General features: G+C 37.2%; 1 protein-coding gene across 1 annotated transcript in view; it reads right to left on the bottom strand.

Moving 5' to 3' along the window:
- Positions 1-15,053, bottom strand: part of Hml (Hemolectin) — a 35,313-nt gene that overhangs the window by 14,821 nt on the left and 5,439 nt on the right. Inside the window, exons 10-32 of the mRNA XM_076409611.1 lie at positions 14,074-14,234; positions 13,846-14,012; positions 13,431-13,736; positions 13,239-13,369; positions 13,012-13,180; positions 12,825-12,953; positions 12,428-12,763; positions 9,084-9,244; positions 8,710-9,029; positions 8,353-8,651; positions 5,430-5,643; positions 5,166-5,371; positions 4,855-5,107; positions 4,643-4,797; positions 4,439-4,589; positions 4,227-4,382; positions 3,817-4,172; positions 3,567-3,763; positions 3,263-3,514; positions 3,102-3,203; positions 2,770-3,025; positions 2,087-2,363; positions 1,876-2,032 (exon numbers count right to left, since the gene is read on the bottom strand). Coding sequence (XP_076265726.1) covers positions 1,876-2,032; positions 2,087-2,363; positions 2,770-3,025; positions 3,102-3,203; positions 3,263-3,514; positions 3,567-3,763; positions 3,817-4,172; positions 4,227-4,382; positions 4,439-4,589; positions 4,643-4,797; positions 4,855-5,107; positions 5,166-5,371; positions 5,430-5,643; positions 8,353-8,651; positions 8,710-9,029; positions 9,084-9,244; positions 12,428-12,763; positions 12,825-12,953; positions 13,012-13,180; positions 13,239-13,369; positions 13,431-13,736; positions 13,846-14,012; positions 14,074-14,234 — 4,911 coding nt within the window. The remainder of the gene's footprint in view (positions 1-1,875; positions 2,033-2,086; positions 2,364-2,769; positions 3,026-3,101; positions 3,204-3,262; positions 3,515-3,566; positions 3,764-3,816; positions 4,173-4,226; positions 4,383-4,438; positions 4,590-4,642; positions 4,798-4,854; positions 5,108-5,165; positions 5,372-5,429; positions 5,644-8,352; positions 8,652-8,709; positions 9,030-9,083; positions 9,245-12,427; positions 12,764-12,824; positions 12,954-13,011; positions 13,181-13,238; positions 13,370-13,430; positions 13,737-13,845; positions 14,013-14,073; positions 14,235-15,053) is intronic.

The following is a 15,053-nucleotide window of genomic DNA, read 5'->3' as shown; positions in this document are numbered from 1 at the left end:
GCCAAAATCACCAGAATGTTTAAGTCGTAAGTAAATATCAAGTGTGCTTTACTGGTTACTATTAATGATAATTATTATTGAAGTTTAATTTTAATAGTTATTACGGATGTATATTGTAAGTAAATTGTTCTGAAACAGAGGGATGGATATATTGAGCTACACCCAATATCACTACATAGTATAAAACAAAGTCGCCTTTTCTGTCCCTATATCCCTATGTGCGCTTAAATCTTTAAAACTACGCAACGGATTTTGATGCGGTTTTTTTCAATAGATAGAGTGATTCAAGAGGAAGGTTTATATGTATAATACATGCATAATATACTAAGGCAACATTGCTAATTTTAGAGGTTTCTAACGTGATGTCGTAAATTAACCTATTTTTTAGGCTTATTTAGCAATTAGCAAAAACGCTGCCTAACCCTACGAGTTAGATCAAATTAATGTACTACAGTATTGTACACCATAAAAAGGTCTACAAAAAAGTCCGCGATGGTATATGTTTATCTTTTAGGGATAACCCACATTAACCATTTTTATTGTTTACTTTTTACGTGAGAAAATGGCTTATTTACGAAGCTATTTTAAGCAATACGGCATTAATCCTTATCGAATTAAGTACCTTAAATACAGTGTGCAATTAATATAGATCAATATGGTTCCTTACAGCATGTAAATTAAACAAATATTTTCGGAGATATTACAAATTTAAAATTTGCGTTTAAAAATGTGTAATGTAATAAAAATTGTATGAATTTAGATATTCCAAAGATAGCAGGAAATCTTCATAGTAAGTATAGGGGAAGAGGAATTGTTTTACTCCAAATTTAATGCGTGCAGGCCAAGGGCAGTAATGAATCAACCAAAAATACTGGATCGATTTTAATCATGTTTTCATTGAGTGACATAGGCATATATATTTTATGCCCGCGCAAAGTCGGAGCGGGCCGCTATGTTTTTATATACAACGTTCATATTTTTTCTGTAGTGTATTTAATTTAGCATCACCCGTGCGAAGCCGGGGCGGGTCGCTAGTATTGAATATATTCAGATGTTGTATGTCAGCTGACGTACCGACCTCAAAAACCAGTATTGCGACAACATATGCTGACAATGTGACGATTTTATCATCTCACGGGGATCCAATATCAGCCACAAGAAATCTCTAACTTCATATCAACAAAATGACGTTATGGATGAAAATAAGGGAATAAGATAAAATTTAATCATGTGACGTTCACCTTGCGTAGAAGTACTTGTCCTTCGGTAAAGATTAATAATCATAAACTCAAACAAGAAAATAACATTAAATATCTTGGAATGAATTTGGATGCACGCTTACCTTGGGAGAATCATATACTAACAAAGCGTAAATAACTTACTGAACTTAAACTGAACCAGATGTATTAGCTTATAGGGCATACATCTGAATTATCTCTAGAAAGAAGGGTATTGTTGTACAAGTCAATTTTTAGTCGAAATATGGATGTATAGTATCGAACTTCGGAGATTCCAAAATAAAGCGCAATAATAAATTAATTCAGCGTGATATCCCTCCGGAAACCCCATAACGAGTGTAATCTAAAGTGCTAGTGTAAAGTACTTTGAAAGAGTATCTGTGCACTCGAATGCACTCGTCAAACAATTAAATGTACGCGATGTCAGTGTAGTGTGTAAGCTGATTAATAGACACGTAGAATAGTTTTTAAAACAACATGAGACAGTGATTAAATTAAGTAGAATTTACAAATTAAGTACACGAGATCACTTATTGAAACAATTATCTTTATGTAATTTTATAATATAAATCCTATTATTACCCATTGGAAAGATTGTGGAATGCTAAGAGAATCGTTAAAAAATAATAATTTGTACCTGGTTGGTGTACTGAGGTGCCCAACTACCTCCGGATTTCTCGGTAATCTTGCTGTCCAAGCGAGCGTACTTGGGCGCGAATGACGCACTGAGAACGCTGCTAGCGCTAAAGGCGCTGTTTGGTAGCGGATCATCGCCTTGAATGAGATATATATACCTGAAAAAACAATGATGATTCTCCTTGAAAGAGGAAAGAAATTTCCTGTATTACCGATCCTCCGTGCATAATGGCGGTGGCGATACGGACGGTGTCAAGTACACCTGCGTGGTGATTTTCTCATGAAATACCATAGGTCGATCTTGCTTTGTAATATCTTCTTCGGTTACCATACAGTTGTCGTGGCAGGAATAGAAATTGTCCACACATTGGCACTGCTTGCAAGGGCCTTCCGAAATAATTTCTCCAGGTTTCATTATCTTGCCTTCTTCGTTCACACACAAACAGTCAGCTTTCGAAACGCATTTGTTTTCGTTTAGCCAATACTTTTCTGAAATAAGAAGAAATGCGTCTCATAAAGAAAGCCGTTTACATACATAATTTATTAAAAAAGAGGAAATGTTTATCATACATCGCATAATTGTGAATCCCCCTGAAAAATATTTAATATACATGCGATTTATCTTTGACAAGCCTCAATCAAGAATATTCAATCTTGAAATCATAAAAATAGTTTTTGTTCAGCTAATACAGAAACAAAAAGAAATGCGTCTCATAGACAGCAAAATTATGACTATGATTATGCTGGGATTATGTTTGAAAATTTACATAAATTATTAAATTAATTGTGAAACGCTACGAATATATTAAAAATGTAAACTGTTCAAGAAAAAGAAAAAAAATTATTTATAAGCAATAAAAGAATAAATGGTGAAATATTTTTCAAAAATATGTACCTCTTGGACAGTCTTTCTTCTTATGAGCTGCTACACAGCCGGATTCACACTTTGTTCCTTCTTTGCACAGGCCTTTTTCACGCACGGTGTACAAATAATGAGCACAGAGCTTGTCGCATTCTATCGCACATTCGTCACGTACAGTTCCTGGAGCACATTCGCCACAGATGGGCTTGATTGCCAGTACATTGTCTTCCCAATCACAAGTCATGGTTTGAGGATTGTAGAACATATCGGGACCACAAGTTTTTTCTACCTGTTTTTCAAAAAATTATTTTGTTCATGATTTTTTAAACTGGTTAATATATAACAATATACAACAATTAACTTACGAATTTTCCATTATCACACTGTAGGAACTTATGACAATCTGTTGGGTGTTCTTTATTAGGGGTGAGAACACTACAGGACTCTAGTTCGCAGGAACACAGTACCTGAGAAAAAAATTGATTAAGACAGTTTCTATTTTTATAAGCATTTTAGTTGTATTCACCTTTATTTTAAAGTCTGGACAAGGTCTGCGACTGTTGGTAGTCTTACAGACCAAACCTCGCTCTAAGCTACATTCCACGTCAAAATCTAGGTCTTTGAGATGTCTACCGTCTACAGTGAGACACTCTATATCTGCCATTTGCTCTATGGAGCACCTGCTGCTGTTTTCCAACGTGCTTAGTAGTAACGGCGTGGGGAGAGGTTCGATATCGTTCAGCTTCTTCTTCTTTTTATTTCCTTTGGCTATCCTCTCCTGAAAATGTCTGGTGTCAATTAAAGATCATCAAGAAACATGACCGTTTTACCCTGTCTTGATTTATCCATGAGGTCCAGCCGGAAACACATTGTTGGACCTGTTCGAGTTGATGGGTGGTGAAAATGGTGGGTTCCGTGGTAGTACAGGGTTGTCCTTTACAGATCTTCTCTCCCCTTGAGCAGTAGCAGCTGTGACAGTCGTCCTCTTCCACCAAGTCGCCTTCGTAATAGGTGACACCGTCCAGTTCTGTGAGATATCAATTAGAAGACGATGTAGGATTGTTTAAACATTTTTCATACCCATGCAGATCGGCTTGCAGGTGTTCCTGGGTACGCAATCGATGTAGGAATCGTTGAGGTACACTTGATCAGGAGGGCAGGGCTTCGGGTTGCATCCCTCGACGCAGGTATCTTCCCCGCAGTTCTTGGTTAGTTTGCTGTTGGTTAGAAGGTTGTCGCAAGTTTCTTGGGGACACGTACTGATACATGGACTGTATTTGGCACATCGCTCGTCGCATTGTATCGGGCATAGGTGTTGACTTCTCCATTTTACTGGAGCACCACGGTTATTGCATTCCTGGGCGTACGCGGCTAGGGCGGTACAAAGACACTCACAGTCACCTCCTTGGTCACAAGCACAGGCATCGAAGACGCATCTACGGCATTCGGATCATAATGATTTCGTATTCAAAATATACGCAACTACGTACCGATCGAAATAAGCGTCAAGTGGTACCTCGGAATGACAAGGAGCGAACAAAGATGTCTTCAAAATTCCACACTTCTTCAACGCCCACACTTTCCGATCAGGGCGGTCTGCGCAGGTGTCGGATACTTCTAAAGCTTCAGGACAATAAGTCTGTAATCTGTACAGCACGAGAATTATTGATTTAGCACGAATACAATTTTATCCAAAACCAACCTCCATGAATCTCCGAATATCTTGGCAGATACCTCCGATAGTCCACCAGATGGCGTCTGGAAGTCATCCTCTTCGTTGTCGTTGTAATTACCACACAAACCTTTGATTTTACCCTTCCATTTTGGATTAACTTTGACGTAAACCCTGGTGCCTGAAAAATGGATGCTTGTAGTACACATCTGTGATGTCCGACCAGTTCGTTACCTTTATCCCAGTGGATCACTAAACCCATGTCCGGCGCCTCCACTATCACGAACAAGCCCTTCTCTCTGACGGTGACGTGAGCCTTGGTAACCAATTTTGGTATCGTCTTGTCATTGGCCAGAGTTATAATTTCGTTCTCCTCCCCGGAAGTGATCCTAGAATATTAAGAATTATCAGGGCGAGGTTTGGGGTTAGATAGGGTAATACCAAACCTGATGGTGATGCTCTTGGAGCAACTGGTGCCCAGGGTACCGCAGGGAACATTCTGTATGGTGACGTCGAAGGAATCCGTACCCAAGTTACCCTTTGCCAAGACGTAGTCGCATTGTCCTTGATAGTCGAAGCTCTTTCCGTCGAAGGTTTTATAGTGAGAATCTCCCCAGGCACTACACTCGGCTGTACACTGACGATCGGTACAAGACCACTTACCGTTTTTGCAAGTACAGGTGTTACAATCATTCTGAACTAAAAGTACCAATTATTTTCGTAAGAGAGGGGTGATCTTGTTCATAACTTAACATACCAATGGCGTTTTCTCTATAACTTCTACCCCCGTGCTGGCATGGGCAGTCCGTTGGCTTAACACACCGCTTGTTTCGGGTATCTAACACGTATCCCTCTTTACATTTGCAGCCAGAGTGACAAACAGCGGGTGAGTAATGATCGTTCTTGTGCATGTTCTTGCATGTTACTGGTTCCACGTCCTCACAAGTAGTAAATTCAAAGTTCCTGTGAATTATTCATGACCATAAAGAATGGAGATGGTGTCGTGTATGATTCGACTAACCTCGAAGCATCGCATTTGGCTTTTAGGTCATTGGCTCGCGGGTACTCTTGAATTTCCTGCACGGTGGCCAGTTTGCAGTGCCACAGTGCGTTCAAACAGGTGCACAGCTGCAAGCCTTTCGTTCCGGGACGTATTTCCTTGTACGCCGCTGGGTAGTCGATGCCCTCATGTTGACATTTGCATTGACCAATGGGAATACACTCGCCATTCTCATCTATATGTTTAAAAATCAATTTCTATTCGTTAGTCTCGCTAAAACTCGAGAACTCCTGAGCGGAGTTCGCTAATTTTGGATTTAATATACTTGTGGAAGTCCAGAGAAGGTTTATATGGTGAGAAAATGTGGTATATTTGTGAGAAATATAAGAAAATCGACAATTTCTGTCAACACTGTCACTATCATTAATAGTTTCACTGTCACAAGGAATTGATATATATTTCGTACAAAAATCAGGTGAAAATAATGACATATATGTCAAATGCGACAATTACGTGCTAATCGTATTCTAATTGCTTGGATTATTTAGTCACAAATATAGTGCACAAGAACTTTCTTTACTTTTATTATTAACAATCCCAATTAGTACCAGTTGAAAAGTAAAATTGCTACAGTTAGCCTACTGCCAGATCCACTTTGTTTTATATTAGATTCTGGAATGGGAAATTGTCACATTATAACAATAAAAAATCAAATAGTTGTTTTTAGGTGTCGTTGTTTGCCGCAACCATAGAAAAAATAGAAATTTCACGGTATAGGCGACCTTGGGGAAATGTTTTGTTTAGTTCAATCAACTGTAGCTCTGCGATCGCAAATTGTGATTGGCTAGTTTAAATTCCTGGTGCCGCCACTAACATGAAATGTGATTGGTCGATCAAATTGAGTGAAATCAGCATTTTCTATGGGCGTCCATTTTTATGTTTGTTGGTTGTAGGTTATGGTTTTTGTTTAGATCACGAAATTTTCGTTTTACGTTGTGCATATTTTCTGTTTTACATTAATTATTATGGAGTAATAATATAAAAATTGATGACAATGCGTCAGTGTAGTAAAAGATGTAGTGTACCGGGGTAAAATCCTACTACGGAAATTAGACATCGTTTCCCAAAGAATGATCTCGCTCCTTTCCAAAAATGGGTTGATCAAGTAAATAGTAGTAAGTTACCTGGATAAACCACAATGCAAATATATCAACGTCATGGTGTTTGTTATGGACATTTTAGTGAAAAATTTAGAATTATCCTTCCTTCACGAACAGGTATTAGGGTAAATGCATATCCATCATTGGTTTTATCAGGTACATATAAAATTATGTATCTACTACATGTCTGTTTATATATTGTTTGTTCACAGAAATTCAAAACCTTATGAAGATGTTAGTAGTAATAAAATTCAATTAATCTACCAAGTTGTTCGTATGCTGTCAGTGTGATGTCTCTACATAAAGAAGTCTTACAAAAAGGTAATAAATAATATAACTGGATAATTAGTAGTAATAAATACTACTTTTAATTGTAAAATTTCCCTAAAATATTTGCAATACTTTAACTTTTTAGAACAATCAGTGTTCAATCATTTTATAGTAGAAGAATTATATATCTAAATTTGATTGCCTTATTTTCTTAACAATATTTGTTATGGTGCCATCAATTAAAATTTTAATTGCTACTTTTAGAGGATTTATTACCTCAAAGAAATCTATTTTATCTAAATTTACAAATAACTACATTTGTTTAACAAATCTTAACCAAGATTGCTTAATGAATTTTGTTGGATCTATTAGAGGTCATGGAGGTAGAAACAGCATCCTTCCCCTAGTATGTTCGAGAAATTTTTAAAAGGGCTCATCACTTCAATTTTTTCACATCATTCTCCTGGAGAAAATTGTGAAGAAGATGAACATGTTAGATAACTTATATTCTTTTTTAACGGGAGATCTAGTACCACTTGAGGTTGTTAAATCCCCAGTTGAGTCTATATTTTCAGTTCCAGAGAATTTTGCTCTGGGGAAAACAAGAGTCTAATATTGTATTTTAGTCTTATTTCAGGCTATTTAACAAAACTTCTGAAAAAGAAACAACATGCAATATTTGTCTATATTCTATATTAAGTAGTGCCACAGATTAAACACTCTAAAATCTAAATATCTTTAAAAAACACATACATTTTTAATGTTTCAACTGTCCAATCCATAATGATTTTCAAGACCAAATTTTAAGTTATTATGAGGTGTGATTGTATTTTTGGTTTAATAAAGTTAATGCAATATCAACAGGGAAGGATTTAAAGTTTACCTTCAATATATCAAGATAAGTTAGAACTCTAATAGATCCCATAAAATTGATGGCACTAAACATATATGGGAAGGCGTTATAGAAGAATTATAAATATTTTAATATTGCCTAGAATAGAGTTCATAATTGTTTTTTTTTGCTTTTTGTTTATATATATTTATATTATTTACACTTATGTATATTTGTATAAGATTTTATTTTAATAAATTAATTTTAAAAATTAAATTTGATTTTCATTTAAATACTATTGGCCAATAAATGTGACGTCACAAAGTAATCGAGTAAAATGGCAGACCAATCAAAGCAAAGTATTTTCCTTACAGGTTTCTACATAACTATTTTAAACTAACCAATCAAATTCGCGTTGTCAGCGCCGCCAATGATTGGACTAAGCGAAACTTTGCCCCACTACTTACCATTGCAGTTGAACACCTCGCAACCCATATTGTACAGGACAATTTCAGACCAACTTATACCAACGTATTATACCAAATAACTTTTTTGGTAATATGGTGGAATAAGTTAACGAAATCATAAACAATTGCAGATACGAGGACACATCACTTACTAGGAGGTACGAAGTTCACCAGGTTATCTAGTCTAAAATAAAGAAAGAAACGTACGATCTTACCTAAAGCTTCTCCTTCTGGACAGTTGCAACCTTCCGCGCACTCTCTCTTGCACTCCGGTCGCAGGGCAATATCCTGGCAGGTCCTAGTGCAGGAATTTCCACAGGTTTGGTATTTCTGCCCGCCCGGACAGTGCACGCCGCATTCTCTGATGTCATTTCTCCAGTCGACATTGACTCCTTGTCTGGAACACTCCAACGCGTAAGCAGAGATGGTCGGACACAGACACTTCGAGACCTTATACTCGCAGGAACACATATCGTACAGGCAGTCTTGATAATATTGCTCAGGATCCACCTGCCTATAGCGAGAAAAATCATTAATATCAACCCGAAACAGCATCGAACATATAGATTTACCAATGACAGTCCTTGAACAAGTCTGACTTAAGTTTGGAACAGTGCTTCTCGGCGGTGGATTTCTTGTGTAGGTTCACGTCGCACGGATGATTGGACAAAACCTCCGGTACGTCGTTGCAGGTCTCGCTGGTCTTCCATTTGTTGGCGAAGGGAACAACGGACGGCTCGATATCGTCCTCGGGTGTCAAGAAGTCGTCCTTCTGGTTGTTGTTGAAGGTTCCACACAGACCCCTGGTCTTCTGCTTGAATGTACCAGGAAGATCTATGTACACCCTGGTCACTCCGTCCCACCAAACCTCAACTCCGTTAGGAAGCTCCACCTGGAAATCGGACCGGTGTAATCAAAGGTCACTGGATTCTGGACGAGTACCAACCTGCAGGAAAATGGACGACACTGCTCTGATATCGACGCCAGCCACGTTATAAGGGATTTTCGTGATATCCTTGCCGTTCACCACCAAGTCGTGGTTCTGTTTCAGTTTGATTTCTTGTCCGTTTATTCTTATGGTGACCGTTTTTGTGCATGATGGTAAACCTATTGATTATTGAGTAGTGTTAGTAGAAATTCTAAATAGTAGAAAGCAGACATTTTTGGATTTTTTTAATTTGATGCTTTATTGTGAAAAACTGTTACAATGTATTTTATTCAAAGTATTATCCGTCGATAGCCGCTACTTTATCCCATCTTTCAACAAATTTACGGATTCAATCTCGAAAGAATAATGTATGCTCTGAAGCGTTTTATCTGCGAATTTTTTGATATCTTCGTAATACGTAAAACGCTAATCAGATAGGTTATGATTCATATATCTAAACACGTAGTAATCAGAAGGAACAAGGTCTGGAGAATAGAGTAGGTGAGGTAGAACTTCCCATTTTAATGTTTCCAAGTATGTTTTCACCAGTTTTGCAATATGTGGCCGAGCGTTATTATGCTGAAGAACAATATTATTGTATATTTGCTCGTATTCCAAATGTTTTTCGTACAGTGGTCAACTTGTTGTAGTTGATAATAATTCTCATTCATCGAGCGATGCCTTCAAATTCACGTCTTCAAATATTTTTGGCTGTACAGAACGTTTTGTATCTTCCGTATCAAATCGGATTGAACATTAAGTTTGTTGCAAACATATCCGATGAGATTTAATACACAGTAACACCATCTGTTGTAAATCCTGGCCTGATAAATTAGTGATGTTTCTTTCACACGTTTCAAATTATATGGTACCAAACCATTATTGAACTAATAATTTTAACAATTCTATCGAATAGTAATTTATCTAATTATTACGAATTATTGTAACGTTTTGTCATAAAACGTTAAATAAGACTAAATTTAATTCAAAATACCCATTACGACTTCCAATTTTCTATAATATATAAAATATGCGGCAGAGCAATATCTGGTTTATACGGTGGATGCATCAATATTTTCTAGCTAATCAATGGCGATGCGTAGTGGGTGCGTCAAAATTTCACAATAAATAATAAAAATTTCTCGTAAATATTTGAACAATTTCATATTTTTGACGTACCCACAATTGCCGCAGGAATTTCAAAGGATGATATTGAGTCAGCAACTAACTATGAGGCCAAGCATGTGAGAATGCTGCTGTTATAGCTATAGAAAGGCATTCAGGAGTTCAGCAACGGATTAAAGAAAATATCCCAAAGTTGAATTCCGAGAGGAGATGATCTACAGGTCAAAGTTTAGAAAGGGTTCAAGACACTCTATAGAAAGCAAGAAACGATGACGTTAAAGTTAAATGTTATCATTATAAAGAAATTCTTGTCACTGAGGAAAAATTGACAAGGTCAGATGGAACTTCAATCACAAGATCATATGCAGGAATTTTATTAATTACGATTTACTCTATGGTGTAGTAATTTTGAAGATGCAATGCTTTGCAGATGGTACTGACGGAGAAAGTAGAGGGATGGGCGGGTGGCGCTGCATATATTTTATGCATAAAATATGCGTCAATAATAAGATAATAAGAAGGAATATTTTTGATGATGGGTCATGGGAAAATAAATTGAAGCAGAAGCTGTTCTTTGCCTGCTTCCTATAATCCAGAGTGAGGGAGCTTTCGTTATGATTTGAATGACAATATCATGGTATTCAGCTGGTCCTCTCAATGTCCTTACCATGACCAATATATTGCTACCGAACACTACCACCCATGATGATAATGCGAGCATTAGAATAGGAATGCTGAAAAAATATCGATATTTTCGGCCGATATGTTTTTAGCCGATATTTTTTTCAAAATAAATTAAATATATCACTACATAGTATAAAACAAAGTCGCCTTTTCTGTCCCTATATCCCTATGTGCGCTTAAATCTTTAAAACTACGCAACGGATTTTGATGCGGTTTTTTCAATAGATAGAGTGATTCAAGAGGAAGGTTTATATGTATAATACATGCATAATATACTAAGGCAACATTGCTAATTTTAGAGGTTTCTAACGTGATGTCGTAAATTAACCTATTTTTTTAGGCTTATTTAGCAATTAGCAAAAACGCTGCCTAACCCTACGAGTTAGATCAAATTAATGTACTACAGTATTGTACACCATAAAAAGGTCTACAAAAAAGTCCCCGATGGTATATGTTTATCTTTTAGGGATAACCCACATTAACCATTTTTATTGTTTACTTTTTACGTGAGAAAATGGCTTATTTACGAAGCTATTTTAAGCAATACGGCATTAATCCTTATCGAATTAAGTACCTTAAATACAGTGTGCAATTAATATAGATCAATATGGTTCCTTACAGCATGTAAATTAAACAAATACTTTCGGAGATATTACAAATTTAAAATTTGCGTTTAAAAATGTGTAATGTAATAAAAATTGTACGAATTTAGATATTCCAAAGATAGCAGGAAATCTTCATAGTAAGTATAGGGGAAGAGGAATTGTTTTACTCCAAATTTAATGCGTGCAGGCCAAGGGCAGTAATGAATGAACCAAAAATACTGGATCGATTTTAATCATGTTTTCATTGAGTGACATAGGCATATATATTTTATGCCCGTGCAAAGTCGGAGCGGGCCGCTATGTTTTTATATACAACGTTCATATTTTTTCTGTAGTGTATTTAATTTAGTATCAGCATTGCACCCGTGCGAAGCCGGGGCGGGTCGCTAGTTTTATAATAAACCTTTAAAATTGGTACTTAATTTTAAATATTTAGTGAATGTTGGTACTTAATTTTAAATGTCTATCAATATTTTCACATCATGTCATCAAGATATCATCAGAGTTACGAATAGACATCATGGAATATACTCTATGAATCTATTCTGCGAAGAATTGCTGTTGTTTTAAGAGCAAATGATGACTCAACACCTTACTACCAACGCCAATACCCTGAGGCTGTCTCCAAAGGTTTTTAATAAATTTAATAATGTTAAATATGGTCGTATTACGTTAACTTCTTAACATTTTCGCAAATTATTTGAGTTAAGCGTGCTCTTCTAGCAGCAGACATATCTCTATAGCAGCAGAGATAATGAAAATCTTTGATCAAATCTTCATAATAATATGAAATAAGGAAAACAAGAACAAATAATATGAAATGAAAATAAGAAAAAATATTATACCTAGATTAAAGTACTTACGAATACACGAGGTTAAGTATGAATTTAAGAAATAATGCAGGAAATTAAAATTAATTTCGATCAAAACTGTTGACGGAAAACTTACCAGATGACACGCTCACTGGGAAATTCATAGCTTCCGATATGGCGCCCGCGCAGGCCACGTTCTCAGCCTCGATGCTGAAGTTGTCGGTCTTCACCAGGTAGTAAGAACACTGTCCCATAAAATCGAATCGTTTTCCGTCGAAAGTGATGTAATGGGGATCGCCGACAGCTGCGCAACGGGCTCCGCAGGATACCTGAGTACACTTCCATTCTCCGTTGTTACAAGTACACGTGTTGCAGTCCTTGGGTATGGAGTGTCCAGGTGGGTAACTCTTTCCTCTTAGTTTACACGGGCACTGACTTCTGGATATACATTTGTTCTCGTATAAGACCGTTCCTAAATCAACAAAATAACCATAATCCTTTTGCTATTTGCTGTTAGACAACTTTTACCATACCTTCTGGACAGTAGCATCCTTCAATGCAGGTGTCTCCAACTTCAGGCAGGACTGAAGCCGCTCCACACATTTCCTGTCCTTTCTTCGGCCCGCAATGCATGTATACTTTACCACCAGTACATTTCATGGCTAGAAAAAAGAGGGCCCATCAGTTTATAGTTTAATAATTCAGGACAGGTGGACTTACGACACGTCTTATCATCTCTCCATTGAGACAGTCCTTGGACACCTTTATGGGTACAATCCCTCACATACACTTCCAAAGTCTCGCAGGTACAAATCGAGGGATCCTTCTGGTTGGGACAGTTACAGAAATCCCATCGACAGGATTCCAGCAACGATGTTATGTCCACGACCTGCACAAGAATATGCGAACATCCAAAAAACCAAACAATAAACAAATGCGAGTCATACCTCCGAACAGGCTGCGAATCGAGGATCGGCCAGGATCTTAGCGCAGAATTTGGTGGCAGCTCTACCCAATTCTCCAGTGAAATCATTTACGTTGCAAGTGTGTTCTTCCACGGGCGAGTCATTACAAGGCTCTGAAGGAAGTCGACGCAGTTTTGAGCAATGCTGTACGTGTTGAAGATCATCAATACATACCGTCCAAATCGTCCACCTTCCAACTGGAGGCCATAGTGATGACAGATTTGGCCAGACGTCCTTCCTTGGTTTCCAGATCGTTAACGTTGTCACCGTCCATCTTGCCACAGAGACCCTCGGTTCTGTTCCACATGCTTTCCTTGACTTCTGCGTGGACCAACTGTTGTCCGTCCCATTTTAAAGTGACGCCCACCGTGTCCAGTGACAGGACGATGTAGTTGGCGGCCATGGTCACCCGTATACCCGGTAATTGTCCCGGGATTGGTAGCGTCTTCTTGGGTGAAGCAAAAATAGGATGGCCCTCATCTAAAAACAAGACAGAACGCGTTATGTATGTTTTTTTTTCGGAAACTAAAATCATCAAAAATAATTATTGCTTCCAAATGACATAAAATTGGATCTAATAAAATAATACCTGATCTTTTGAGATAGAACTCTTTGTCCTGATAGTAGATCTTGATGAACTTGTAACATCCCTTGGACTCGGGTCCCTTGTAACACTCCGGATGGTTCTGGATGATGATGCTGAAGGTATTATCTATGGCGTCTTTCAAGAAGATGTGGGAACACTTTGAGTCAAAGCTAGAACGAATAGGTAAACGATTAAATATGTGAGTTTTTGAGGAGATCGTCCGTAGTATACCTGTAAACTTTGCCGTCGAATGTTTTGAAATGACTTCCAGCCCAGCTGAAGCAAGATCCAGGTTTGGGAATGAGGTCTATGACCTGATTTTGGAATTTTTTGTACGAATAAGTCGGTCCTATCTCGTAATTGGTTTCGTTGATAGGTTTTTGTGGTAATTTCTGCCAATGGTAATATTAAATTACTGACATTTCCATAAATAATTAGGTGTAGTTAATTAATATTTAGGATGTCTATAGCTATGAACCCTATTCCTTTTTGGCTAGACCTCAGCATAATTGAACTCTTATGGGGAGTTTTAGAGCAGTGAGTGATGAGTAGATTTCTATTTCCAACAACATTGGAGCAATTGGCGAATGTTTTGGTACAGGAATGATATTATTTCATTCCTTGGATAAGGATAAGGAGAAGATATTCCTCAATGCCTTATTGTATCATGTCAGATATTCATATTATTTTATCCAAATTCTGTATATCATGAAGAATGCTTGAAGACTCAGCACAGACTATCAATGGACATAAACCATTATCATTAATATCTCCATAGTCAAACTTCCCTAAAGCTTTTAAATTCTACCAATTCTAATGCTATAATTTTCTTCTGCATATTCAAGTGTTTTTATTGCTGACAAAAACTTTTATAATGTCAATTGAAAAGTCCTCGGTCTGACACATAAATGGCGCTACTAGAATCAAATCCATACGATTTTTAGTTATCCCCAACCCTCAAAAGATGCGTGTATAAATTTGACAGCTGTCGGACCATTAGTTTGTTAATTATAGCATTTTGAGTGAAGCAACTCTTGTTAGTGTGAAAAAATGGACAGAAAGGAATTTCACGCGTTGATAAAATATTGCTTTTGAAGTGAAAAAATGGAGTTGAAGCAAAAATTTGACTTGATGTCGAGTTTTCGGACACTGCTCCAGGAAAATCTACAATCAAGGATTGATATGCTAAGTTTAAACGTGAGAGTGAACGT

The sequence above is a fragment of the Rhynchophorus ferrugineus genome, unplaced genomic scaffold (assembly GCF_030347505.1).
Source record: "Rhynchophorus ferrugineus isolate W39M unplaced genomic scaffold, kcgeb_rfMv2 rfM7, whole genome shotgun sequence".
In the NCBI taxonomy this organism is placed as follows: domain Eukaryota; kingdom Metazoa; phylum Arthropoda; class Insecta; order Coleoptera; family Curculionidae; genus Rhynchophorus; species Rhynchophorus ferrugineus.
This window is presented reverse-complemented; position numbering and strand designations above follow the sequence as displayed.